Source organism: Podospora pseudocomata, chromosome 4, assembly GCF_035222375.1.
Source record: "Podospora pseudocomata strain CBS 415.72m chromosome 4, whole genome shotgun sequence".
Taxonomy (NCBI): domain Eukaryota; kingdom Fungi; phylum Ascomycota; class Sordariomycetes; order Sordariales; family Podosporaceae; genus Podospora; species Podospora pseudocomata.
Genome location: NC_085888.1, coordinates 3481841 through 3508689, shown reverse-complemented (window position 1 = coordinate 3508689; position 26849 = coordinate 3481841). Strand labels below are relative to the sequence as shown.

The following is a 26849-nucleotide window of genomic DNA, read 5'->3' as shown; positions in this document are numbered from 1 at the left end:
CAGGGCTGGGACCTGAAACACCACGACAACTTCACGCCCAGTTCACGCCATCTTTGCCTGGCAGATGGAAAAAGAGAGGTCTAATTTTGGCCCCTCCGACCCCATACATACAATCTCCAGCACATGGGACGACAGCCAAGACGCGTCGATCCGTTTCGAGATGGGCTCATCCAAGTCTCCCCCCCTCGTCTGCCGCCGCCTGGACGCAGCTGATCCTGGATTTGCCCGCCCGCCGTTTCCTTTGGTGTCACTCTGAGGGGGAACATCGGGGCTTGGCGCTCAGTATAACCTCTGGCCGGACCTCCCAAACTTTCTCTTTGATCCACCCACTGTGATGCTGTCACTCTACCGACACGTTCTTTGCTGTTGTTGATCCAGCCGCTGTGCTTTGCAGCTTGCCTCTTTGGCTGTGTTTACTTCTCATCGCCCTGGAGGCCCCTTTTTTGATACCCCTTCTTGTCTAATATCTACCTTGTTCAACAGTGGCTTTTGCTATTTGGCGTGTTTTGTTCCAGCCTTTGTTTACATACCACATAATGTCTATGCAATCATGTCCGGTGTCTGGCGTGGCCGGCGGCCAGTGTCCTGCTGGTTCAGTTGCTGGCAGCCGGTCCAGCAGCCGCATGGGACCTCGAGGCTGCTCCTTTTCTGGCTATACCCAACCGGGAGACATTCACGCAGCATTTGATGTGAGCCGAAGTCTGGAAATAATCGTCGGATAACGTCGACTGACACAAGACAGATCCCCCGAGGAGTGGATGCCGAAGAGTGGCTGCGAATGAGGGAACGCAAGTCGATCAACGAGGTGCTGTATGCCAATATTCCAACAGTCAACGAGATCAGTGGAATGAAGAACATCGATACACTCAATGTGGCCGAACAGGATCTTTTGGCTGTTGCACTAGGGGCCCCTGCGCGTCAAGTAATGATCAGAGCTGAGGAGATTGGACCAAGGACTGGCTGGAAAGATGGGTACCTCAGCGTCGAGCACGGGTTTTGTCCACCAGATTACGACGAGTCTCCTGGTGCTCTCGCCAACTCACCGGGACGGATATGGTCAGATTTGTGTGAACGAATGCCGGGATGTGTGGCCAGGGGTCGTGTCCGGGAATCTGTTGCCGCCCTCCCCATCGTTGAGGGAACATCAGAAGTCATTCCAGACAGGGCATTGTGGGCAGCGGTGGTAGCTCTCGGTATGCTGTGCTCCATCTATCGATACGAGGATAACAACGACGGCAACGAGGGAGTAACGGTCAATCCTACGAAATGGCGGCCCAAGTGCGAAATGGGAGACGATCTGGGAGAAGAGCTGGTTGGAATTCCGCGAAGCATTGCGCTACCATACTGGCAGGTTTCAAGGCGCCTCGGTCGATCCATCCCCCATCTCACCTTCTTTGACCAATCATCCGTAAGTGGGCCGGGTGTTATATTTCTCTTCTTTCTGTTTTGATCTTTGAGTCTTGCTAACAGCACATCCGTCCACAGTTCAACATGAAGTTGCGTGACAAGACCGCCACATACCCATACGTGGGAAGATTCGACAACATGGACATGCGATGGCCTGTCTTTGGCGAGAGGACAGAGATTGCCTTCCAGAAGGGCTGTGCCGATACGTCGGCATCATTCCAACATGGCCCCGATGCCATAGCAGCCTGCCAGGAACACGTCATGAACCGCAATGTCGAGGGCCTCCTTCGAGAGCTGATACGACTCAAGGAAATCCTCGAACGCATGCCCAATGCCTTTCACACCATCAACACGAATCCCAACTCGGGTGAAAACTACGTTCCAGGCCACCAATGGGTTCGCTGGGGCAAGTTCTCAGCGCCTCTGAGCAAACGTTGCCCTGCTTCATCCGGTCTTCAGTTCCCCCCTTTTCTCGTCATGGATGCGTTCTTGGGCCGCACCAGTTACGACTCTTTTCTCGGCAAGGAGGGTCTGCATCTTCGTGCATGGCTTCCCTCCAATCTTCGGGCCTTTATTGCCGCCATCGAATACCACTACCGCATCCCCGAATTTGTTAAACAGTCGGGCGATCCAAGGCTCATGGGTGTCCTTGATGGTATCATCGAGGCGTATGTGGGTGAAAGGGGGTTCATGGGCACACAGTGAGTTACTTTGCACTTTCTGGAAGACAAGGTCGGCAGTAGATAAAGGAGTACCTAACGTGTCCATCACAGCCGGTACAAAGTCTTTGGCATTCTCGAGATTGCAAGCAAGACAGGGAGGACAGAGACAAATGGTCTGTCGGGCGCCCCTGATTCCAACGACAAGCCGTGGGAGGAGACGCACAAGCAATTCTCAGCGGCGATGAAAGAGCGCCTCGAGCCATTCCGTGGCAAGATCACCATCGAACCCCATGAGATGCGCGGGACTTTTGAGGAGTGTCGGTACAAGTCCCGGATCTTGAGCCGGTCCTTTGTTGACAACGACCCCAACCGGTCCATCGCCATGGTTACCATGGATCTACACAACACTGGAATCACCTTCCAACCAGGTGATCGCCTGGCTGTCATGCCGCTGAATAGCTGGGCCGAGTGTGCCAAAGTTGCTGCAGCCCTGGGGCTGGGGGACTACCTCGAATACCGGATCACGCCCAACACCCAGTGGCAGCGGTTCGCGCAGCACCTGGGCGCCGTTTCACATACCTCCACATCACACCTCACAGTCAAGGATATCCTGAGGCGTGGCCATCTAGCGCCCATCACTAAGGAGCTCGCCCTCAAGGTCCATGACATGCTGCGTGCCTCATCCAACACAGTGCTTCAGGTTCTGGCGACAACTGAGTGGCCGGTCAAGGGCTCTCTCGGCGACCTGCTTCAAGCCGCTGTGAGTGAGACCAACCCGCACATCTGGGATCGTGCTTTTGACCTCACCGGGGACTTGTCGTGGCTCTGTGATCTCATCGCAGTGGAAGTCCCCAGGACATATTCCATCTCCAATTACTCTCAGGAGCTTCTCCCTTCGGTGGTTGAGTTGACCATCTCCCGGGCTGAGTACAACCTATGCTCGACATTCGCGGGAGAAGAGAAGATTGCATGCGCAGGTGTTAGCAGTGGCTTTCTTAATCCGTTTGTGGGTTCCAGTGATGAGCTCATCGAGGATGAGGAGGATGTGCTCATTGGGGTCAGCCGACCGCTCAACTTCCAGTTGCCAATCGACCGGGCGGCGCCGGTTTGCCTCTTCGCTGGTGGCTCCGGTATCGCGCCGATGCGAAGCTTTTGGCAGGCCCGCCTGGCCTCCCACAGCAACGCGGCTGGTCGAGACCTCTTGTATCTGGGAGTTCAGTCTCGAGAGAAATTTGCGTATGAAGAGGAGCTGCGTGATTACGTCGAGGCCGGCCTGATGGAAGTCCATCTTGCATTCTCCCGGGATAGCCGTGGCCTGGTTTACGACCGACACTCGCGCGAGTTGGTCGAGAAGGAGATGCCACCACGGTATATTGATGCCCTCATAGTGGAGCAGGGTGCCACCATCTCGGAGTTGGTCATGTCGAAAAAGCAGGGCGGCCTTGGTGGCTATCTTTATGTCTGCGGCTCGGTGGCTGTTTTTGACACGGTAATGAAGGGGATACGCCAGGCTCTTTACAACTACTGCACCTCGACCATGGAGGCTGCCGACACCATCATCAACAAGGCTTTTGCCGAGCGGCGCTTCATGTTGGATGTCTTCATGACCCCCAAGCCCTTGCCGTGCAACCTCCCCACCATTCCTCTCTCGCAGCTGGCCCGTCACACCGGCCATCGACCCGACAGCCGCATGTGGATTGGGGTGCACGGCAGTGTCTACGACGTGACAGACTTTTGCCCCATGCATCCTGGTGGCACCTTGATCATCAAGTCCAACGCCGGAGTTGACTGCTCCAAGACGTTTGACAACCTTGCTCACACCAACAACCCCGAGGTCAACAGCCTGTTAACGAAGTACTTTGTTGGCCAGCTCACACCAAAGCCAGACTTCCACGGGGTCCTGGAACTTGGAGATTTGTATGATCTTTGGGCTGCTTACCTGCGCACAACTGTTGAGACCCTGGTTGCTCACCAGTTTGAGATGTATGACATTATCGGCGCTGGTGATGTGGATAGCGCTAGGGATGGGTACCTCCGGGAATCTGAGGACGTTTGGACGCGTCCCAAGGCCGTGGGAATGGTTAGGGTGTTTTATGACTACCAGTCTCGTCTGCTGCAGGGAGGTTTCTCTGCGCTGTTTGGCCCCAAGCTTCAGGAACTCGTGCTTAAGCTGTCCTTCACCCTTGCTGATAGCGCTGGTGCTGGATCCGACGTGCGGCTGCCCGACGTGCTGGGAATCATTGCGCGCGCAAAGACATCTCCGGACGCCATTGCAACATCTCAGGAAGTCGCTCTGGTCGGTCAGTTTGTCGGCCAGAGCAGTGGCAACATCAGGTTTGCTGAGCGTGGCATCTTCAACTACGCCGCCAAGAGCGTTGAGCTTGACATCGAGTTGCTGGAGGATATTCGCGAGGAAGCATGTCACGGCATGGACGCCTTTGACAGCGTCATGGTTATGGAGGCCGAAGACGACGACCAGCGCTTGATGGTGCTGGCGACTTTTCTCATGCAGGCCCTGGAGCGCATGGCCAGGAGATTGGAGGTGTTTTACGCAAAGCTCGCCAAGCACAGCGTGTACAACCCCGTGCTCGAGCGTAACCCGGCAAGAACTCGCTGGAATCTGGTGAGGCAGAGAATTCGGGATGGGTCTTTCTTTGTCCTGACCCAAGAGACTGTGCTTGGTGCTGCACCGGCATACATGTCAGCCCAGCAGCAGAAGCTGGGCGTTGACTTTGACAATGTCATGAACAGAATCCAGGCGAGCATCCGCGGCGCTCCGAAGGCCAGCCCAACGCCACAAACACTGAATGCAATGCACCTCGCCAGGGCGAGCACGGCTCCAGAAACGAGCGCCATGGCGACGCACGAAAACAACACGGCAGTCAAAGCCATGTCCAGCTTCATCGATGCCAACATGAGGTCCATCCGCCGGCTGAGCAAGCTGCCATCCTCATTGACCTTTGAGCAGATCCAAGCCGCCATGGAGCAACAGCATCGACCACCCACCCCGCCATCCATGATTTCCACACGGTCACCTCCCATGAGGAACACGTCTCGCGCCACGTCGCTGGAGCGCATGATGGCGTCCTACAACGGCAGACCACTGAACTCTAGAACATCACAAGTGTCTGGTTCTGCCGCCGGCCACATGGTGCACGGTGCCTTTGGCATCATGGCGCCTCATCCCATAAGATCACCCCCTACTCCACCGCTCGACGGCGCAACGGCCATGACGGCCATGATGGGCAAACTAAATGTTCGGTCTCGTGGTCGGTCCGTCCCGCCCTCGCCGGCGGGCTCGGTAGGAAGCACAGGAACCCGCGTCGGCCGCAGCATGAGCGTGCGGTCGGTTTCGCAGTCGCGGCCACCAGCGCACGCACCCAGACTCTCCACGACCTCGCTTCGGTCATTCAGGTTAGGAAGTCAGGGAGGAGATAGGATGCCCCTCAGAGTCGCGCCCACATTTTAGTTTCTTTTCTTTCCATAGACATATGGATACTTCTTATACACTTGTTTGCCTAGCAATATGCATATTTACATACCTTACCTCTAAATGATAGCTACGTTTTCCTTGATATTCACAAATGTTTTGTCTGTTTCTGGCATGTTGTTCATAACCTGTACAATTTCTGTGCTCAAGAGCCAGTGAGAGTCAAATGTGAAGGATCGCCGCGGGTTTGTCATCCCAAAAGTCCGAGGACACCAACTCAACAAAAGTTCCCCCACGGTGCACCGCGGACAAGTTGAGCGGCATTGCCATCTACATATAAAAGGGCCGTCAATGCCAGTTATCCTATTCTATTTTTCTCTACAGACCCAGAACTCCCAGACTTTTGACATCCGGACTTCATCATGACAGAAAAGAAGATCCTCGCCGTGTTTGGCGCAACAGGTCAACAAGGCGGCTCCGTCATCAGCCAACTCGTCTCTGAACCCGCGGCTTCCCTCCCAAACATCTCACAGTTCCACCTCCGCGCCCTCACCAGCCACTCCTTGCCCATTTCCTCAACTTCTTCTATCCCACTCGAACAATGGTACCGCCTCATCGGCAGTTCCCCTGATACCGATACCGCCGACAACACCACCAACAACACCACCAACACCATCCAAGTCACCCCCCAAGTCGACTTCCACACCCCCTCCACCCTCCTCCCCGCCCTCAAAGACGTCCACACAGCCTTCATCATGACCACCCCCTCCTTCAGCCCCGTGACCTCAGACGACCCCAACTCCAGCAAAGAATTCCTCGCCGTCCAAAACATCCTCTCCGCCGCCCTCGCCCAAAAAGTCGACACCGTCCTCTTCAGCACCCTCCCCAACATCACCGAGCTCTCGTCGGGTAAATACACCCGCGTCACACCCTTTGACGACAAGGCCCGCGCAGAAGCTTACATTCGCTCGCTGCACCCGCAAATCAAATCAGCGTTTCTGTCGCTTGGGTTCTTCATGAGCAACTGGCTGACGCAGGGGTTCTTGGCGCCGAGGTATGATGAGGACACGGACAGTTGGGTTATGAGGCTGCATGTTGCTGGGGGGACGGGGATACCGCTTGTTGACGCGGGGAGGGACACGGGGAAGTTTGTGGCGGCGATTTTGGAACGTGGGGTGGATGGGACCGGGGAGGCGGTGCTGGCTGCGGAGGGGGTGTACGCTTTGGATCGGATCGCCGAGGTTTTCTCGCGGCACACGGGGCAGAGGGTGAGGTATGAGCAGGTCACGGTGGAGGAGTTTAGGGAGACGGGATTGAAGGGGTTTCCGGAGAGTTTGAAGGATGTTTTGGTGGAGGGGTATTCAGCGCTGGAGGAGTTTGGTCACGCGGGGAAGGAGACGGGGGCGTTGGTGGAGGAGGGGAAGAGGCTGGTGAGGGAGTGCGGGTTGGGGGAGCTGGTGAGTTTGGAGGAGTTTTTGAAGAAGGAAGGGTATGTTTTGGGGGAGGGCCCCCGATCGAAGCAGTGGGGTTCTTGAAGATGGTTGGAGTTGGTGTTGTTGTCTTTGGATCTCTCTTCTCTTTAATTTCCTCTGTATCTTTACTCTAAATTCGCCCCGGGCCGAGGAACACGATAGGCCGTCAGGGAAAAGGGTCGCACCTACGCAACTCCCCAGAAAATCAAGCTTTATTGCAGAACCCCCAAGCCAGATCTACAGATCTACCTGCTCGGCAAACACGGCCAGGAAAGCGCGGCCAGGAACTTTAGGCTCAAGTTCCGAAAATCACGCGCACGAATAAATGACGATCATGTCTTTGGTTGGTGGCAGTTATGGCTTCCGCGGGGAAGATGCATGACAGGTAAGCTTTGTTCATACAGGCTAATGTCACTCAGATAATGGTTGGTGGCGGCTTCCCGGTATCTCTATGGCCAGTTGTTATGGGAATACCAAGGAGATAGCGCCCAAAAGAAAACTAGTAGAGAAGTAGTATGGGGATAGGTGGCTCTTCTTTTTTCATGGGGCATGAGAGCTGATAACGGACTGGTGCTCTCCGTCCGTAGCCAAAATATGGCGTTGAGTTTGAAGCAGATGAAGATACACCTGCCTGGACGGAATCAAGGACATGACGAGTTTCGATGAATTCGGGATCGCAAGGACGGCTGGGGAATCCGGGGCATGTTTCTCCGTAAGTGGAGAGGCAATACAAGCACTCAATATCCGACCACGGGCCACGGCACTGACGGCGCGGCTTTGTAGATGGGACCTCAGTATTTAAATACCATAAATCTCTGCGATGTATTTGAGTTGGAATCACCATTGACCTCCCGGAAATTACCAACTTACCGCCAAAGATGTTGCGCCAACTCGTTCTTCTCTCACTTGCTCTCATCCCCGGATCCCTGGCCCAGGTCTCGGAAGGGTTCGAAAACGGATGGGACCAGTCGGCATGGCCAACATACGCGCCGGACTGCAGCCAGGGGGGCAAAGTCACTCTTGACACCGCCAACGCACACAGCGGGAAGAACTCCATGCGAGTCGATGGCGGCGGTGGTTACTGTGGTCATATCTTCTTCGGCACTTCCAAGGTGCCCACTGGAGATGTATACGTCAGGGCATGGATGTGAGTCCAGAATAGCATACGAAGCAGCCCCCATCGGAAGGCGAGGCCAAAACAGCCTGCTAACAACCCTCTGACAACAGCAAAGCATCCAAGGCGCTCACGGCGGCGCACGTCACCTTCATCACAATGCCCGACTCGGCGCAGGGCAACAAGAAGCACCTTCGTATCGGCGGCCAGAACAGCATCCTCATGTTCAACCGCGAGTCAGACGATGCCACCCTCCCTGATCTCTCGCCACAGGGTGTGGCCACCTCGGCCGCTCTCCCTACAGGCAGCTGGCAGTGCTTTGAATACCATCTGGGACCTGACGGCACGATCGAGACGTGGCTGAATGACAAGGTCATCACCGGGCTGACAAGCAAGCCAGGCACTGCCAACCCCAATGCCGCGCAGTGGCAGAGAAGCTCAATCAAGCCAAAGGTCACGGCCATCAATTTCGGCTGGGAGTCTTATGGCGGGGACACCAACACCTTCTGGTATGATGATATCGTCGTTTCGTCGACCCGTGTGGGATGCGCGTGAGCGCCGAAGATAGTGTAAATAAGATCACATGGGTTCCTGTGGCTTCAAAACCCAAGCTAGGAGTAGAAACACCTCAAAATAAATCCGTTGATGTGATTTGAGGGCGCCAGAACGACGCTATCGTGAGATCTTGGCGTCGCTTTTGTTGACTCTCTCTGGCCAATCAGAAGTCAGCTACGCACAGGCCCCAGCACCAGGGAGGCCTCGGTCGTTGTCGGAGCTGATAAATTCTCAGCGGTGAGCAACGACGACGCCACCAGCGTGCAACGACAACATCATCCTCAATTCTCATTTTTGACATACCTCACCTAAAGAAACATCCAAGCACAATGCCCACCGTTCAAGAGCCAACACAACAGGAGCGGATGGAAGCCATCCCCCAGGACGGCAGTGTAGTGAAGAAGGTCATTTGTGAGCAGCCAGTAAGCCAAAACCCTCTTGACAATCGACTGACAGTGGAACGGCGAGACTAACACGAGCCTCAGAAAGCTGAGCCACTCCCACAGGCGGATAACGAGATTTCGATGCGTGGCGGCGGTATGAACATTGGGTTTACCTGTTGCGGTGGATCGTGTTCATTCCATAAGCACTGCTGTTAGTGAGAGAGAATGGGGGAGATGAGGATGGAAGACGGAGGACGAAGGATGGAAGATGAAGACAACAAGGACCCATGATTGTAGATGCTACCTAATAATTGAGACATTTGTCGGAATTGGATGTTGAAGGAAGCAATGCGGCTCTGCGCCAAGCAGCCCGATTAAAGTCTGGAAGCCTCCTGGAATTGAAAGCCGACTGCCGCGGCGGGAGCAAACAAAGCATTCATCTAAATGGTTGATGGTGGGGCACATATCCATTCGTCAACATGATGTCATCACTTCGCTACTACCACCAACCGAACCTTTCCTTCAGGGATCCGTTCTCGAGCTGCGTCTTCAACATCATCCGACCCTTTAACGTTGTCAAAGGATATTCAAGTCTATTTGGTACATTGCCTGCATCATAGTCGACACCCTTCACAAGACGAAAAGAAAAAAAAACACGATATCATGAAGATGAACCGCTTCGGAACGCGCAACCTCCTTCGTCCCGTCCTGCAGCAGACCCAGGGAAGGCTCACAAAAAGATGCTACTCCAATCTGCCGCCTCAGGGACCCCATGTGGGTGAAAAAGGAACAGCGAAGGTGTACAACAAGGATGGAACGAACCCCAACAAGAACTTCGTGTAAGTTTTTGACCAGGATGAGCCCTCAGGGTCTTGATACTGATGATGGTGCAACAGTTATCTGGGAGCAGGCGTGCTAGGTCTCGGGGCCGTATATTTCATGTTTGGAGGCAAGAAGAAGAGCGGGAATTCGGCTGCGGCCGCGGCTGACCGAGCTGCTTGAGTGGGATGGTTGACAAGGGGATGTGAGTGTAGGATGAAAAGCTATGGAATGGAATAAGTGGACGTCCAAATGAGTAGGTTTGGCATTGTTTTTATTACCTATCGAGTTAATCGTGCTGTTATCGTTTCCAAATCATAGGGGCTTCCCGTTCAAAAGAGAGTACCAGTACCAGTTCACTGTCTTGTCGCATTGCATGCTTATGAACCCTTGACGTTGCACTCTTTTTTCTAGGCTTTCTGGGTAATAGGAGAGTAGTACACGAGACATCCCTCCCGTCGCCGTTATGCTCGCCATTTCTTTGACATTGTCAAAAAGTCCCATGGTGGGACATGTGCTCCCAGTGTCTTCGAGGTGGTGTCACTGGATCACTGCTAATGCAACTAAAATGCGGGGAAGAGGTGGACCGTGTGACGCCCCAAGAAGCTGGGAACCTCGAGGTGGTGTTTGATGGGATGTTGATGGAAAGTGACGGGGTCATCCGTCCCAGCCACCTGGGTTCTCATGAATGAGCCTCTTCTACATAGGTTGCCATAATTGCCAGAGATCTGGACTGAGCTCAAGTTCCCGTCTCTTCCGTCCAGTCGATCGCTGAGATCATGATCGGTGCGGCGTAGGCCTTGGACACCCAGAGATCGACTTGGCGGTACCAGCACTGTACCCCGCTTCCCAGCCATTCTGGTGCAACGGTCCAGGTCCCTCTGAGGTACCACCGCTTGGCGATCTGCGACTGCAGGGTGAGCGTGGGCAGCTTGGGAGCTGTGCAGAGAGGTCCAGCAAAGCAGGCCAACGTCTGCAGCCAGTCTGAAAACGGCACAGGAGGATAAAAATTCTGAAATAAATCCAAGCTTCCAGCCCTGCCAGAGCTGTGCTACTCCCGTTCCTCCCACAACAGCCTCTTCTTTGTTGCATTGAGGACTGGAACGAGGGCTCCACTGTGTCTCTGTCTGCCCGCTGGCGCGTTGGGCGTAACACTCACGAACCCTTTGGCGACCTGAGACCCTCGATTTCCAAACAGTGACGTCGGAGCGCATTGCCCACGGAATTCATTAGAACTGGACAGCAATTGCGAATCGCGGCCCGGGCATTCCTCCTCCATATCTCCTCTAACCTGCCGTTTGTTTTGACACAAGTCTCCGGCCTCCCCACGTCGTCAGCGGCTTCAGAAGAAAAACATCATGGCTCTCCCCACCGCAGCGCCCCAGAGCGGGCCAAGCTTGCTGGGCCTGCCAATGAAGCAGGCCTCCCTGATCACAGTACGCAGCTTTCACAAAACACAACACTCGACAACAGGAAAATGGCAAAAGACTGCTGGGAAAAGATGGCTGACATGATGGTTGGGATAGTTAACATTCCAAAATTCCGCATTAATACTTGTACGTTAACTTCCTCGCGCCGGTAGCCCCGACGTTGGTGTGGCACAACAGCCTCATCTCATGCTAACGAACGGGCGCTTCCCATGCCAGATTATGCATTACTCTCGAGTTATGACACCTCCAGGTGACCACCGATACTTTGCTTCGACTGCCGTGCTCCTCAATGAGCTTCTCAAACTCGCTATGTCCCTCACCTTTGCCATTTACGAAGTATCCCGAAGCCTGGCGCCCCAGACCCCGGCAACAGTCCTGCTTGAGCAAGTGTATCATTCGGTATTTTCAGGCGATGGGTGGAAGCTGGCCATTCCGGCTGTGCTGTACACGCTGGAGAACACGCTCCAATATGTTGCGCTTGGGAACCTGGATGCGGTGCATTTCCAGGTCTTGTTCCAATTAAAGGTCGGTGCTACCGCTGGGGGGGATTGGGGCACAGAGGCCGTTGGAACATGGAGAGTATAGCAAGCTGACAAGGATGGCTAGATCATCACGACAGCAGTGTTTATGGTGGTACTGCTGGGCCGGACGCTTGGGGCCAGGCGGTGGCTATCCCTTGTCATCCTGACTATGGGGGTGTCAGTTGTATCGCTTCCGTCGGCCAGTTCCCCGGATCTTTCGGTTGACATCCACGATTTCAGCGACCACTTTTTCCCACGGTCAGTCCACGAACTCGGCCAATTTGCTGGTGGTGTCGTGGAGGCGGCGAGGGAATTGACAAAACGAGGTGTCACTGGGCTGGTTGGGGAGCTGACTCGACGATCGGCCACCTACGAAGGCATCAAAGAGGACCAGGAACCTACGTTGCCGACGATGAACTACTCGGTGGGCGTTACGGCTGTTTTGGTCGCAGCACTTGTCTCGGGGCTGACGGGGGTTTACTTCGAGAAGGTGCTGAAGGACTCTACCACACCAGCCTCTGTGTGGACGAGGAATATCCAGTTGTCATTTTACTCGCTATTCCCCGCACTGTTTGTTGGGGTCGTCTTCAACGACGGACGGGAGATCGCCAGGCATGGTTTCTTCGACGGATACAATGCGGTTGTCTGGACAGCAATTGTGTTTCAGTCGGTGGGCGGAATTTTGTCGAGCATCTGCATTCAATACGCAGACAACATTGCAAAGAACTTTGCGACCAGCATCAGCATCATCATCAGCTTCCTTTTCAGCGTGTTTTTCTTCGACTTGGAGATTACAGCATCGGTACGTGCAGACAGCTCGAGACACAAGTTTAGTGATGGTTGCTGACATGTTCATACCTACAGTTCTTGTTTGGCACAGCTCTTGTGCTGGGAGCCACATACTTGTACACCCTCCCAGAAGGAAAACGCGCGCGGCCACCACCCATCAGCATCGCCAGCTACGAGAAGACAACAGTGGAGGGCACCCCGCGATATCTGGATCAGGACAGGCTGAGCGTCAACCCCTTGGACTCTGCTCACGGTGCAGCTCTGTCTTCGTCCAGGCCCGCTTCGCCGCTGCATTTCCACCCTCGCACGCCTTCTTCGAGGGGGAAGCGGGCTGAAGAGTGAATGGTGTGGGGTGGGAGGGCCCAGCAGGAGGGATGCCCTAGCACTACGCCGGAGTAACATCTGGCAAACGTGACATTTGGAAGATTGGAAAAGAGGCAGCAGGATTTGGATACCCACAGGTAGCTGCAAATATTGTTGGAAAGACCATTTACCTAACCTCATCAGCACGAATAGACATGAATTCATCCCTTAGGTACCTGGTATGGCACCTTCCATGTTCTTTCCATACATGACTTGTCATTTCAGGCAGCCAGGCAGATTTCCCGGGTGACGGAAGGTGTAGAATGGTGGAGTCGATTCCCCGCCTGCGTGGGCGTGCTTGAGGCAGGACCTGGAGTGAGGGAAGGAGCCATCGTGATGGGCAAGCACCACCAGACGAACTGGCTTGGGGGGGTTCTCCTTCCACCTCGTCCCCGGGCAACCCAGTTCATCTCCATCTTATCGTTTGATACTCGGGCATCCCGCATCCGCATTCTACAGCCCAAGTCCAGCTGCAAACGCCTCTCAACACGTGTTGCAATTCTTTCTGCCTCTGTCATACCTTCCACCCGGGCACTTCAGTACCTTACGCAATTGGCACACCATGTCGCGGCCATGGAGGCCCAACCGACCCCATGTTGCGAAACGCAATCGTGTCGTGCCAGTACCTGACGACAGTGTACGTTTCCGGGACGCTTCCCGAGACAACCGTCACTCACACAACCACCGCTGCGCCTCGGAGATGGATCCCCGGACCCCGGACCAGTTCCGCTACTTGAACCAGCCGACGCAATTTGATGATCGACTGGGAGACGCCTACGGTAAGCTAGCTTATTCTTGTCGTTCTAGCCGTTACTTGACGCGGTTGAGTATGACCTCCCCTGATTAATTAATCTTTTAAAGCCATTGAACAAGACCCCGAATACCAACAAATCATTGCCGGTTTATCGAGACACACCGCCCCACACATGACAGAGAGACATGTTAGTCCTCCATACCAAAACGCAAACACTCCTGGCCCCTTTCAATCGCAACACCACCCAGCCCACAACGTCTCGCAGCCTCGCCACCACCTATCGCAACGACAACCATTGGCTTCATATTCAGGTCAGCATGGTGGAGGCGTTAATACGGAACTCTGCTAATTCTGTCCAGTCTCTCCCGTCCTCGAGCCTTCCGCCCGCAGTTGGTCGCATGCGAACTACAGCCCCCCCCCAGGGTCAACTACCCACACGCAACCGTATCACACGTCGTTTGCAACTACAACAGCTACCCAACCGGACATTACACACCTTCAACCCCTTCCAACTCCCAGTACCACGCGAGAGCACGTTCCCTCTCAACGGCAGGGTACTACGCCTGTTGTTCGCGGTATACGCCTCGTCAACTTACGAGAGGCCCTGCCAGACAAGTTCCGCGCCCTGTTCCCCTTTGAATTTTTCAATGCAGTACAGTCCAAGTGCTTCGAGGCAGTGTACAAGACCAACAACAATGTGGTGGTCTCGGCACCCACCGGTAGTGGAAAGACTGCCATCCTCGAGTTGGCAATTTGCAAACTTGCTCTCGATCGCGGCCACGAAAACTTCAAGATTGTGTACCAAGCACCCACCAAGGCCTTGTGTGCCGAAAAGGCTCGCGATTGGGAAAAGAAGTTTGGCCACATGAAGCTCAAGTGCGCTGAGCTCACCGGGGACACTTCCCAGGCCGAGATGCGGCGCGTTGGCGATGCTTCGATCATTGTTACCACCCCAGAGAAGTGGGATTCGATTACACGAAAATGGCAAGACCATCGCAGGCTTCTGCAGCTGGTCGAGCTATTCCTCATCGACGAGGTTCATATTCTCAAGGATGTCCGCGGCGCCACGTTGGAAGCAGTCGTTTCCCGCATGAAGACCATTGGAACCAATGTTCGATTTATCGCTTTGAGCGCCACCGTTCCCAACTCGGATGATATTGCCCAATGGCTTGGCCGGGACCATACCAACCAGCACCTGCCGGCACTGCGAGAGACATTTGGTGAAGAGTTCAGGCCTGTCAAACTGCAAAAGTTCGTTTATGGATACGAGTGCAACGGCAACGAGTTCATCCTTGATAAGCTGCTTGACTCCAAACTCCCCAACCTGATTGCCAGGCATTCTCAACAGAAGCCCATACTGGTGTTTTGCTTCACACGGAAATCCTGCGAGTCAACGGCCAGTCTGCTGGCCGAATATGCTGCTGCCAGGCCAAATGCGAAGCTGTGGCCTGCCCCCAAAGGCCGGATCCCCGTCATCAGCCGAGAGCTGCAGGAGATTGTCAAATTGGGTGTAGCATTCCACCATGCTGGTCTCGACGTTCAAGATCGAGGTGCTGTTGAGCAGTCATTTCTCAAGGGAGAACTAGGTGTCATATGTTGCACGTCGACATTGGCCGTTGGCATTAACCTGCCATGCCACACGGTTGTGTTGAAAGGAACAATGAGCTACGCGGATGACAAGCTTCAGGAGTGTTCTGATCTCGAAGTGATGCAAATGCTAGGTCGAGCGGGACGCCCCCAATTTGATGACAGCGCCACTGCCATCATCCTGACCAAGGCCGGCAACAAGGCACGGTACGAAAAGATGGTGTCCGGACAAGAAATCCTCGAGAGCACGCTTCATCTCAATCTGATCGAACACCTCAACTCCGAGATAGGTCTGGGCACCATCCACGATCTCGCGTCTGCAAAGAAGTGGCTTAGCGGCACGTTCTTGAGCGTCCGGCTTCGACGCAACCCAAGCTTTTACCACTTGACTGGCAGTAATTGCAATCCCAGCCAGATCGACGCCAAGCTGGAAGAGATATGCGAGCGCGACATCAAGCAACTGCAAGAGGCCCAGTGTGTTACCGACAACGAGACATTCAAATCAACCTACTACGGCCGCGCCATGTCCAAGTATATGGTTGAGTTTTCCACAATGAAGATGCTGTTGCAGATTCCCAAGGCTGTCAAGATGGGCCCACTGGTATAGATCCCACATGGCCTCACAGAATTATGTTGACCACGGCGCGCTGACCCCATGGCCACAGCTCACCATCCTTTCACAAGCCAGCGAGTTCAAAGAGTTTCGTTTCAAGCCCGCCGAGAGGCCTTTGTTTCGCGAGATGAACCAGTCCCCCCTCATCGTTTATCCAATCAAGGAAGCGGTCACGCAAACATGGCACAAGATCTCCTTGATGGTTCAGGCCCATTTGGGAAGCGTTCAATACCCCGACTCGGCCGATGCAGCCAAGGCTCGACGTCAACTGGTCTTGGAGCGCAAAATCGTGTTTGAGCGACTCAGCCGCCTTGTCCACGCCGTGATTGACTGCAAAGGAAACGACTATGATGCGATTGGCATGAAGAATGCCCTCGAGCTTGCGAGAGCCCTCGCTGCAGAGTCATGGGAAGGTCGGGTGACACAACTGACCCAGGTACCCAGCATTGGGCCCGTTGGGATGCGTAAGCTTGCCAGCAAAGGCATCCGGACAGTGTTGGAACTCGCCGACATGGACAGCGTCGACATTGAGAGATTGATGGCTCGGCAGACCCCCTTCGGAATGACTATCAAGAGCTCTCTTGAAAAGTTTCCCCGGTTGAGCTTCGATCTGGAGCTAGTCAGCCACAAGTCTCAACCTAGGCCAACAGGCGCCACCGTTGGGGTGGAAGTTAGGGCTAACCTACGGTATTTGAATCGACTCGGTCCACCGTATTGGAAGAAGAAGACACCTGACATCAACTTCCTGGCCGAAACTACCAGCGGGACTCTTTCGTTCTTTTGGCGAGGCAGCATGAGGAAGCTGGAGGTCAGCAAAGAGACAGGGTACGAATTGAAGTTCTGGGTTGGTCTCCAAAATGTTGATGACGACATTGTGTGTCACTTTACTTGCGAGGAGATTGTTGGGACGATGATATCCAAGACACTGAAACACAACATTCCTGCCTCAGCATTTCCCAAGCAAGCCGCTTTCTCCACCGTGCCCTCGAGCTGGGCTCCGCCAGCGACAGCCAAGTTCACTCAACCACGGACGATTGATGGCAGCAATGATGCTGATCAGATGGACGAGCTGGACGATGGTGGTATTGACGACTCTGACTTCATTCTCGCCGCTGAGCAGGCGGCTGCTCGGTTAGCACTGCGCCCACAGTCATCATTCACCACGCCATCTATCCAAGCACCCAGGCTTATGATGGAGGGCCAAAAAGACGCTCAGGCGGATCAGTATCCAGGAATCCATGAGTTGGTTGAGATGGCACAGGAAGAGGCTTCCTCTCAACCTGAGTCCGATACATCCCCCCCAGTCCAGCTTCCAAGCGGAAAGTGGCAGTGTAATCATAACTGTGCGGGTGGGACTCTTACAAAGACGGGCAAGCCATGCACTCACAGATGTTGCAAAGAGGGACTTGACAAGCCACGGAAGCGGGCACCGCCCAAACCAAAGGTCAAGCGCACGGCCGAGGAGGCCTGGGATGGTTCTAAGAATTCCCCTCAAGCTGCGGGCGATAGGAAGCGGCCCAAGATTGAGTCGGTATCACGGCCCGGTGCCACTCAACAGGCACCAGGCGTCCGCCCGCCTGTTCGGTCTGCCGCAGTAGACTGGAATGCGTACGGGTTCACAGAGGAGGATCTGGAGTGTATCGATCTTTCATCCTATACCGATGATGAAGGCGATTCCGCTACCACCAAGGCAGAGCAGAATGTAATAACAAAGTCCAAGCCCAAACGAGCAAATGAAGTCCGTACAGCCGCACAACCTCCTCACCATTCAGAGACGGACGATGAGGCCGACTTGCCCAGTCTGGACGAGCTTTGTGCAGCGAACACGTCAGTCATACGGAAAACGCCCGGTGCGGCCTGGCCGCGATTTCAAATGCCTTTTACAGATCCAACGGCCTTCAGACCTGGCGCCTCTGACGTGGTGTTGTTTGAAGGCATTGCCAAAAAGTTTGAAATTTCAAACACCTCCAAGGACTTGAACTCTGATGAGGGTGATACACCCTACCCTAGCAGTTCGCCAATGTTTGTGTACCAAGAATCGCCAGCAAGCTCGAATATGTCGACGAACGAAACTATGGCGGTCACTCGCGAAAAGCAGATGAAGGAGGAGGTTCGGTCTGGCAGGACCTCGTGGCCGGACGGCTTGCCCGAGTGGGTGAAGGTCGACTCCAATAGGGAGATTGTGGATTTCTTTGGGCCGTGTGTAACATATGTATGAAATGAGGGGGTTTCGATGTGAAGAGTAGATGGGAACGGCTTGGGGAGGATCGACATTGCTTTGATAAAACACATGGCTACTCTTTAGTAGGCGCATTTCAACATGAAGCTTACCTGCACGGATTTCATGGTGGAAGCGGACGGGGATATGGGGGTCGTCGGAATCAAGGACATTATTTAGCCAATAGGCACAAGCGGAGAAAAGCATACAGGCATAATATAGCTTTAGATGTCCTCTGGGATAAAGAGGCCCAGGTAGCGGGGTTGTCCTCGGCAGATGAATCCAGTGTTTGATCAAGGTGTTGTTGAGAACGACCATTTAACATGACATTGTGACCGAGAACACCTTGGGCCCCTCCAGGGTACCCCGCGCCTCGAACAATCCTATTCCCACCAAAACATGAGGCTATCACGACTGCTTTTGTGGACGGCCGCCGGGGCTGGCGTGTGTGACGCGGTGATAGTCGAGGAACTAGCCCACAATGTCTCTCGCATCGAGTCCCTCCGCGAGATCAAGGATGTAACTTCAACGTTTGCGCAGCTAGCCCAGTTCGGCCGCTACGCTGACATGGCGGCGCTGTTCGCTCCCGAGGGTACTCTATTCTGGGGCAACACCTCCATCCAGGGTCCCGAGGCGATCAAGACATGGCTTGAGGCGGACGCGGGGGACATGAACGGCCGCCTGCCTGGATCACTCGACACGATGGTTCTCGCCACACCGCTGGTGAACCTAGCTGTGGATGGCAAGACGGCGGAAGGGAGGTGGAACGGGTGGAGGTTTCAGGGGGACGGGAAGGGGGCCACGAGGATGAGGGGGGGGATATGGGAGAATGAGTACTCTGTCACGCAGGAGGGCAGGTGGGAGATAAGGGTGATGAGGTATCATGAGCTTTACGAGGGGGGTTATGAGGGTGGGTGGAGGAATGTTGGGGGGAGGGATTTCGGGTTGGTGCCTGAGTTTCATTATAGTGCCGAGGAGGCGGGGGTGCCGATTCCGAGGGGGGTTGCGGGTGTGGTTGGGGAGGGACCGGAGGGTGTCGGGTTGGGGAGGAGAATAGAGGATTTGAACGATGAGGATGAGGTGAGGAACTTGCAGCATGCTTGGGGGTATTATGTCGATCGGAGGCTGTGGGGGGAGGTGGGGGAGCTGTTTGGGAGTCATAGTTGGGGGGTGGTGACGGTGGATAATGTGGGAGTTTTCGAGGGGCCGGGGGGGATAAAGGAGGGGTTGGAGAGGTGGATGGGGGGTGAGGGGTTGAAGCAAGGGGTTCTGAACGAGCATCTCATTTTTGATACGGTGGTCAAGATCCGGCAGGAGGTTGACGAAAACGTGCCGGATGCGGAGAGGATGGCGGATGCGAGAGGGATCGAGATTGGGTTGGTTGGGGACCAGGAGAAGGGCAGAGCATCGTGGCGGTTTAGCTTCTTCCAAAACTCATTTGTCAGGCGGAATGGGATCTGGCAGTTTCTCAATGTCACGATCGCACCGTTGGTTGTGGCGAATTACTCTGATGGTTGGGGGCACGGGGGAGTTATGCCAGCGAGTACTGTTGATCCAGTGTTGCTGGATTACACCACGAGGGGTACCAACAAGCCTATCGCTCAGACAACGACGGCAGACTCCCTCGAAGAGCTATCCCGTCGCCTTTCTAGGTCATATGGCTACGAAGGCGCAGAATCCATCTCCAACGCCTATGGCTTCTATATCGACTTTATCGACGGTGCCGCCTGCTCGCTCATGGCCGCCATCCACCACCCATATGCCAACAAAGAGTCACCGTTTGCCGGTTTCTACCACACCCGTCAGAGAGTCCTGGAGGCATGCACACAAGCATACGGCACGTCCGCTCGTCCCACCCGATCTGCTATATCCTTTCACTGGAGGCCGCAGCCGGTGATTCACGTTTCCCAAGACGGGCGTTCAGCGAGTTTGAGAGCGAGGCTACTGCAACCAGCCACCGACAAGACTGCAGGGACGATCAGAGGGGGCATGTACCATGACCAAATGGTGCTAGATGAGAATGGGAGCTGGAAGCTGTGGAGTTTGACGATTGATGAGTTTTACTGGACAATGAATAGCTGGAAAGAAGGCTGGGGAGGTGTGGAGGTGAGAGACAAGGACGCGCCGGATCAGCCTCCTCCCAGAGACTTGGTTAGGCAGTACCCGCCGGATCTCTGGCTGAATGAGATGGAAGGGGAAAGAGAAGTTGGGTTTATGGGAGGGAGGGAAAGGTATGTTTCTTGGCCAGAAATTCAGAGAATGTGGTTTGGGTATAGAAATCCAGTCAGTGGAGGGGTGCCGGAGAACGGATCGTACTGGCCCGGGTGTGTGCCTTGCTATCAACATAAACCGGAGTGGGGGATGACGAAACATGGATGGCAGGAGCCGCCTACTGGACCGACGTTGGTGAGGGCCATGTTTGCGCCAGGAAATGGGAGTTCGGATGATGGGACGTTTATATCGGTCTCGGTGACACCAGGACCGGGAGAGGTGGTGGAAGGTGTGGTGAGGTTAGTTGGAGAGCAAGTTGAGCTGGAGTATGTGTTGACGGACAAGGACGAGGGACGAGTGACGTTTGAGTTGCCCAGAAATCTGTCTGGGGGCTTTCACTTGTTGGAGGCCACGTTCTCGGGGAGCAACAGGTTGAAGCCGGGAAGAGACATGATCGATCTGACACTCCCAGGAGGACCGGGCTCGCGGTTGGGTGACTGATCGCTTCTTGGAAGGTGACCACGTCAGTGTCCCTCTGCGGTCAAGATTGCTTCCAGAAGCATTTGACTCCTTTTTATTTTTTATTTTTTTCAAGCCCGGAGGATTTGTTCCAAAAATGCGCCCTGCATGATGGTCTGTGCCTTCGACAGGGGCCCAAGGGGAACACCTTGATTTGGGTCGAGGTGGGGAGCTGAAAGCATGAAATAATTGCCCAATTGGGCCGTTTCTTCTGTTCTTTCAAGCATAACCAATCATATCAAATATCTTGCCATTCCTCTTCGTCTGTGGTTGGTCAGCTTCCAGCAAGCAATCTCAAGCGCCTCAATAGTTCAACGTTCCTGAGAGTCTGGATCGCCAAAACAACACTATTCGAACAGCCCCTGTTTCTGCCGCCGCAAACACCAGATGACCATGAGAGTAGGTATGGGATAAAAGGGTCTGGGCCCTCGATCAAAATAAAAGGTTGCGCATGTTCTTTCACTAATCAAACTCCGTGTCACTCTTTTGATTTCTGTCACTCGTTTTAGCCATGAAGAACTTTGGGGCTGTTGCTCTGACTGGTGCTGCCCTGCTACAGGTAGCTTCTGCTGCTTGCTGTCGCAGCAACAACTGTTTGAAAGCTGTTGTCTTGGCCAATGATGATGGAATTGCTGATTGTTCGGCCAATCTGGTCGTTACCTTGACACCCTCGGCTGTGTAAGTTGCCCTGGACCGCAGCGAGTGTACTATACCCAAAGGTACTGACGAGTCAAATGCAGCACCTTGACCGAGACATTGACGGTGATCGAGAGCGCAGTCGAAACTGCTTTGTTCACTGAGACGTCAACCGAAACCGCATCGACCGAAACAGTCCTCTTCGCTGAGACGACCACAATCACGGCTGCCACACAGACGAGTGTCGTCCTCGAAACCACCACAGTTCCCGTTACTACCACCGTCGTCGAATCAGCCTCGGCCGTCACCACGACTGCGTTCGTCTATCAACAGCAGATGACGGCTCGCGATGTTGCGTCTTCTCTCCCCGAGTATGTCACGGCTGTGTGTGCCGACTGGGAGAAGTATGTCAAGGCCTGCAGTTGCGTCGGCATTGAACCCTCCACCGTCACGGCAGCCGCAGCGACCGAGACTGTCACCGTGACAGCTGGTGACGCCATCACCACGACTGTGGCCACGCTCTCTAGCACCCAGACCGACATCATCACTGTCACGGAGACTATCTCGGCCACTGTCACGGACATCGTCTCCGCCACAGAATTGGCAACCGTTACCGACACTGTCACTGCTTCCGAGACGACTACTGTCCTCACAACGTCGACCCCTACGAGCGTGGTATCGCTCACGTGCAAGCCAACGGGCACGGTATTCCTGGCCTCTGTTTCGCCATTTTGGGACGGATCGACCCGGTGGATGAACGTCGTCAACAGCAACATCGTGGCCTGGCAGAGCTTTGCCGGCGGTCGTCCAAGTTCGACATCATTCACTGCCGTCTGGACCACTGATAGCAACGGTTACTTGGGACTCAAGTACCCCACCGTAAACACGGAGACCCTGGAGGCGTATGTCAGCAAGAGCCCTACCGGCCCCTCGGTGCAAGTGGTGGTCAGGACAAAGTCTGTTGTTGAGGCTGCTGTCGCGGCCGGCACACACGAGAGAGTGAAGGCGTGCATTAACCCCGTCACCAACGAAGTGTACATGTCAGGGCGGGGGAAGATGAACATTCTGGAGTGTGGCAATGGTCTGTATCTGTCCAGTGGCACCACGGGCTCAGACATTCGGTCAGACTGCCACTTGATCAAGCCCAAGGATAGTTAAAATGTTTTTTCCCGCAATGGTAGGCGTGGAGACAATCGTTGATGGCATCCAAGTATTTGACCCTGGTAGCAAGAACAAAGCGAGGCATCACCCCCATGTTTCCTTGCGAACCTTCCCAAGCTTGTGTGATATCTTCTGGTACGTGAACGTGATTAAAAGGTAGGTTAACCCGCAGCTAGTTTCCACACTGTATCCAGACAAGTCCCTTACTCATCATCACAATTGTAAAGCTTTATTTCAGCCCTATGGAGGTTCACGAACTGTTACACACTAGGACAAACGCCCAGAAACAGTACGTAATAGTTTCGTTTTCGTCATTCTGGAGTTGTATCACGCCAGAATGGCAACACCTATTCACTTAGATACAATTACAGAGAGGCTAGTAGACATCTGAACTTCAACACCTCGCTGTAACCTCACCTGCACACTACCAAATATATCTCTTGAGCATTGGCGGCATCACAATGTTCAAGTTCACTACCTGCCTCACCACAACCGCACGCCAAGCCGCCCGGCGCCGATTCTCAACCACCCCCGCCCGCCTCCAGATACTCCCTGTAAAAGTCACCGGCACCGGCACTGGTACCCTTCAAAAAGTTTCCGTTCCAGGGAAGCCATACACCTTCACGGCGGACACCTATCCTGTTCTCGGCGGCGCTGACTCGGCCCCCTCACCGGTTGTCTATTCCCTTGCCAGTCTGAGCGCATGCAACCAAGTCACTGGCTCTGTTGTCGCGAGTAATCATGGGATCAAGCTTGGAAAGTGGGACGTGAGCGTCGAAGCGCAGCTTCCAACGGCTGTGCTGGTCAACGGGGAGCAGGGGAACCCGAACTGGGAGAGTCTGAAGCTGAGTGTGCGGGTGCAGACGGATGTGGAGGGGGACAAGTTTGACAAGTTTGTTTCTGAGGTGGAGAGGAGATGCCCGATTACACAGTTGTTCAAGTTGAGTGGTGTCAAGTATGAGAGCGAGTGGGTTAATGAGAAGCTGTGAGGGTTTTATGCCGGGGGGGAGTGAGGAGGCTTGAAGCCAGTAGGATGTTGAGGTGGGAAGCGACAGAGCAATGGGCTTGAAACATATAGCACCTATGTATTTCGTGTTCGTAGACAGTCTCGATGCTTACATATCGAGGAAGCGTGTTCTTTGAGCACAGGTTACGCCTTCAGTCAGCCACACCGAAGGTTACCACAATCATGCCACGTTGTAAGGGCGGAGAACACTGTTGGCAGACGCGTGGAGCCACTAGGGCTTTGATAGGTTGCAATGCCACTAGGAAAGTAAACAGGGGTGTGGGTGGCGTGACTCGTGAGTCGAGAAGCTGAAAGCCGAATCGGATTCTTTTGGAGATTACCAAACTTCCCCAGGCGCGTCAATCCTCGGGTATTAAAAAGCTGGTGCGGAGTCCTTGGCACTCTTTTGACGTTCCCCCAGAGTCTTCCCAGGTTCCCATCTCGTCGTACTCTACGCAACATCAAAATGAAAGCCTCCGTCGTCACCCTTATAACGCTCCTGAGCTTCTCGACCGCCACCCCACACAAACGAAGAGATGGCAAATGCGGGGGGCCTCCAGATCCAATCAAAACGTGCACAAAGACGCTCGAGGCCTTGAAATGGACAGTCGACGACTTCGACTTCCATGCCTCTTACGTCTTCACCAACCCGGCTCACCAGAACTCGTGGGGTTATGTCAACTTTAACGTTTCCAACGATGTCGTGCCCTACACCGCTTCGTGCAGTGCCTCTAGCAGCCAGCTGTCCGACTTCTTCTATGGGACCGTCGAGTATGCGTGCACACTGGCGGGAACTGGTGTGCCGGCTGGGGCGAAGGTTGGATTCAAATTTAGCAGACCTGCTGGCACGTTGGAGATCAGTGAGACTATTGACTGCAGTGACAAGTAGGTTACCCAATGCATTATGTATACCTGGTAGCCAGCTCACTGACATACATGAGCAGGCTGTTTTCTGTGAGCGGAGCGACCACCTTAACCCTGTCATGCACCGACGTGACAACGGAGAATCCTAGCTGGACGCCTGGACAAATATACAGCGCTCGCGAGATCAAATGCGCGCCAGTTGATGTTACGATTGGAGCGGGGAGTGTGACGGCACTGAAAAGACTGTCGGCGCGCGTGTATCTATGATGAAAGAATTGGAGATTTGTCAACGGTTGGGTATCAGACTGCATGCACTCTTATCGAAGAAAGTGAAGAAAGTGAAAGTTCGAGACAGGCAGGTCAACCAGTGCCTACCCTGGCCTTCCAAATCCATGCGCATTGTCACCGGCATGATTACTACTTTATAGCAAACGTCATCGGTTCGGTCAGACACCTATAATAGGAGCAAGCCCCTGATACCAGATCCCTTCAGCTCTGTCTCACTTAACCACCACCCTCTTCATTCCTTGCAACGACGTCATTGCATTCCCCAAGGTCCCACGGTACGCAGCACAACTGGGCGTATTCGACAATCCTTCCGGCCGTATGACCTGGGACAAGAGATCGATCGCCACAAGTGCCGGTCTACGCATGGCAAAAGCCTGCCAAGAAAGGTGCCAACCCGCCAAGAAGTCACAGCTATAGCATATATATGTTGATAATCCCGGCGCCCCTGGAGGTGAGAGGTCACTTGCCTCTTTCATACACCACCGACCAGCCAAGACCCGGGACAAGAACTGCGGAGTGGTATTCTCTACCTGTTTGTTTATCGGCTATAAGTCCACCAATACGTGCGAAGAGCCTGAACAAGGTCAGGAGTTGTTGATCCCTTGTTTCTTGAATAGGCTATTGCCGCAGCACCAACCGACCTAATTCCCATAACAAGCACTGAGTAGCAACAGCTTCTATATAGTTCGACCCATCTGCCCAACCACCCTGAAGAGGCTGTCACCTCTTTTCTGGCCAGGCACTGAATAGCGAAGAGCCAGTAACCATGAGATTCGGACTTTCTACCGCCTACGCCCTGGCGTTGGTAACCGGTGCTTGGGCAGCACCATCGACCGTGACAGCTCGTCAGAACTCCCCATTCAACACGGCAGCGATCACCGACTTTGCCGAACCATGGGCTCTTGCTTTCCTGCCCGATAACCGCATCCTCGTAACCGAGAAGAGGGGCCAGCTGCGTCTTGTTGATCCAAACACCAAGGCCAAGGGCACCATCACCGGTGTGCCTTCAGTCCGCTACGGAGGCCAGGGTGGATTCGGAGACGTCGCCCTGCACCCCCGCTTCTCTGAGAACAACCTGGTATACATCAGCTATGCCGAAGCCGGCACCGGAGGGTCTGGCGCTGCGGTTGCGCGGGCCAGGCTGGTGCTCAACACCAGCGGCGGCGGCGCTCTGCAAAACGTCGAGGTCATCTGGCGCCAGTCGCAAAAGGTCAACGGCGACGGTCACTTCGCCCACCGCATCCTCTTCGACTCCAACTCTACCCTCTGGATCTCATCCGGCGAGAGGCAGCAGTTTGACCCTGCTCAGTCCATGACTTCCAACCTAGGCAAGATCATCCGCTTGAACGACGACGGAACGGTCGCGGCCGGCAACCCGTTCACTGGCACAGTCGGTAGCCAAGTCTGGGCACTGGGTGTCCGCAACCCCCTGGGCATCGACTTCGACGAGCAGGGCCGTCTTTGGGAGGTTGAGATGGGACCGATGGGCGGTGATGAGCTCAACCTGATTGAGAGAGGCGGCAACTATGGGTGGCCGATTGTGTCCCAGGGCAACCACTACGACGGCCGGCCTATCCCGAACCACAATACACGCCCCGAGTTCATTGCGCCCAAAGCCTTCTGGAACCCCGTCATCTCCCCATCCAGCGTGATTATCTACAAGGGTGACCTGTTCCGCAACTGGAGGGGCAATGCCATCATCAGTGCCCTCGGAGCTCAGGGCTTGGTGCGCGTGGAGATTACCGGCAACACGGCGCGGGAGGCTCAGCGCATCTCACTCGGACGACGCATTCGCTGTGTCCGACAGGGGTCTGATGGCGCATTGTGGGTGCTGGAGGATGGTGCCGGTGGAAGACTTCTCAAGCTCACTCCCCGTTGAATGGGTTGAAACCTGAGCACACTTGTGAGATAGCAGCTGCCAACCATAGTATATAAGGCTCAGTTGGGGCAGACATCTAGGTTGTCGGACTGAACATTCAAGTGCTTTTATTTCTAGTTCATAGATAAATTCACGGATGCAGCCAGTCGAAGACAGTCCTCCTCATCA

General features: G+C 54.5%; 13 protein-coding genes across 13 annotated transcripts; all 13 read left to right on the top strand.

Moving 5' to 3' along the window:
• Window positions 1–536: 536 nt before the first annotated feature.
• On the top strand, window positions 537–5538 carry QC762_404900 (uncharacterized protein; the record flags this gene model as incomplete). Its single annotated transcript, XM_062889945.1, has 4 exons — window positions 537–689; window positions 743–1408; window positions 1486–2108; window positions 2181–5538. 4 exons carry the CDS (start codon window positions 537–539, stop codon window positions 5536–5538), a joined length of 4800 nt encoding a protein of 1599 aa, XP_062744055.1.
• A 383-nt stretch (window positions 5539–5921) lies between these two features.
• QC762_404910 (uncharacterized protein) lies at window positions 5922–7034 on the top strand (the record flags this gene model as incomplete). The annotated part of the gene is made up of 1 exon (XM_062889946.1): window positions 5922–7034. One exon carries the CDS (start codon window positions 5922–5924, stop codon window positions 7032–7034), a length of 1113 nt encoding a protein of 370 aa, XP_062744054.1.
• An 815-nt stretch (window positions 7035–7849) lies between these two features.
• On the top strand, window positions 7850–8640 carry QC762_404920 (uncharacterized protein; the record flags this gene model as incomplete). Its single annotated transcript, XM_062889947.1, has 2 exons — window positions 7850–8118; window positions 8199–8640. The coding sequence occupies 2 exons, from the start codon at window positions 7850–7852 to the stop codon at window positions 8638–8640; spliced, it is 711 nt and encodes a 236-aa protein (XP_062744053.1).
• Window positions 8641–8969: 329 nt separating this feature from the next.
• On the top strand, window positions 8970–9239 carry QC762_404930 (uncharacterized protein; the record flags this gene model as incomplete). The annotated part of the gene is made up of 2 exons (XM_062889948.1): window positions 8970–9062; window positions 9126–9239. The coding sequence occupies 2 exons, from the start codon at window positions 8970–8972 to the stop codon at window positions 9237–9239; spliced, it is 207 nt and encodes a 68-aa protein (XP_062744052.1).
• Window positions 9240–9686: 447 nt separating this feature from the next.
• On the top strand, window positions 9687–10025 carry QC762_404940 (uncharacterized protein; the record flags this gene model as incomplete). Its single annotated transcript, XM_062889949.1, has 2 exons — window positions 9687–9862; window positions 9920–10025. 2 exons carry the CDS (start codon window positions 9687–9689, stop codon window positions 10023–10025), a joined length of 282 nt encoding a protein of 93 aa, XP_062744051.1.
• A 1175-nt stretch (window positions 10026–11200) lies between these two features.
• Window positions 11201–12924, top strand: gms1_1 (UDP-galactose transporter Gms1; the record flags this gene model as incomplete). Its single annotated transcript, XM_062889950.1, has 5 exons — window positions 11201–11278; window positions 11369–11398; window positions 11489–11797; window positions 11879–12595; window positions 12658–12924. The coding sequence occupies 5 exons, from the start codon at window positions 11201–11203 to the stop codon at window positions 12922–12924; spliced, it is 1401 nt and encodes a 466-aa protein (XP_062744050.1).
• A 583-nt stretch (window positions 12925–13507) lies between these two features.
• Window positions 13508–18416, top strand: HFM1 (ATP-dependent DNA helicase MER3; the record flags this gene model as incomplete). Its single annotated transcript, XM_062889951.1, has 4 exons — window positions 13508–13724; window positions 13807–14010; window positions 14059–15887; window positions 15952–18416. The coding sequence occupies 4 exons, from the start codon at window positions 13508–13510 to the stop codon at window positions 18115–18117; spliced, it is 4416 nt and encodes a 1471-aa protein (XP_062744049.1). The 3' UTR covers window positions 18118–18416.
• A 1048-nt stretch (window positions 18417–19464) lies between these two features.
• On the top strand, window positions 19465–20829 carry QC762_404970 (uncharacterized protein; the record flags this gene model as incomplete). Its single annotated transcript, XM_062889952.1, has 1 exon — window positions 19465–20829. The coding sequence occupies one exon, from the start codon at window positions 19465–19467 to the stop codon at window positions 20827–20829; it is 1365 nt and encodes a 454-aa protein (XP_062744048.1).
• Window positions 20830–21358: 529 nt separating this feature from the next.
• Window positions 21359–22641, top strand: QC762_404980 (uncharacterized protein; the record flags this gene model as incomplete). The annotated part of the gene is made up of 2 exons (XM_062889953.1): window positions 21359–21525; window positions 21588–22641. The coding sequence occupies 2 exons, from the start codon at window positions 21359–21361 to the stop codon at window positions 22639–22641; spliced, it is 1221 nt and encodes a 406-aa protein (XP_062744047.1).
• A 1-nt stretch (window position 22642) lies between these two features.
• Window positions 22643–23055, top strand: QC762_0072200 (uncharacterized protein; the record flags this gene model as incomplete). Its single annotated transcript, XM_062883758.1, has 2 exons — window positions 22643–22800; window positions 23016–23055. 2 exons carry the CDS (start codon window positions 22643–22645, stop codon window positions 23053–23055), a joined length of 198 nt encoding a protein of 65 aa, XP_062744046.1.
• A 50-nt stretch (window positions 23056–23105) lies between these two features.
• On the top strand, window positions 23106–23633 carry QC762_404990 (uncharacterized protein; the record flags this gene model as incomplete). Its single annotated transcript, XM_062889954.1, has 2 exons — window positions 23106–23411; window positions 23508–23633. The coding sequence occupies 2 exons, from the start codon at window positions 23106–23108 to the stop codon at window positions 23631–23633; spliced, it is 432 nt and encodes a 143-aa protein (XP_062744045.1).
• Window positions 23634–24116: 483 nt separating this feature from the next.
• Window positions 24117–24865, top strand: QC762_405000 (uncharacterized protein; the record flags this gene model as incomplete). Its single annotated transcript, XM_062889955.1, has 2 exons — window positions 24117–24535; window positions 24595–24865. The coding sequence occupies 2 exons, from the start codon at window positions 24117–24119 to the stop codon at window positions 24779–24781; spliced, it is 606 nt and encodes a 201-aa protein (XP_062744044.1). The 3' UTR covers window positions 24782–24865.
• A 703-nt stretch (window positions 24866–25568) lies between these two features.
• On the top strand, window positions 25569–26681 carry QC762_405010 (uncharacterized protein; the record flags this gene model as incomplete). The annotated part of the gene is made up of 1 exon (XM_062889956.1): window positions 25569–26681. The coding sequence occupies one exon, from the start codon at window positions 25569–25571 to the stop codon at window positions 26679–26681; it is 1113 nt and encodes a 370-aa protein (XP_062744043.1).
• Window positions 26682–26849: the final 168 nt, after the last annotated feature.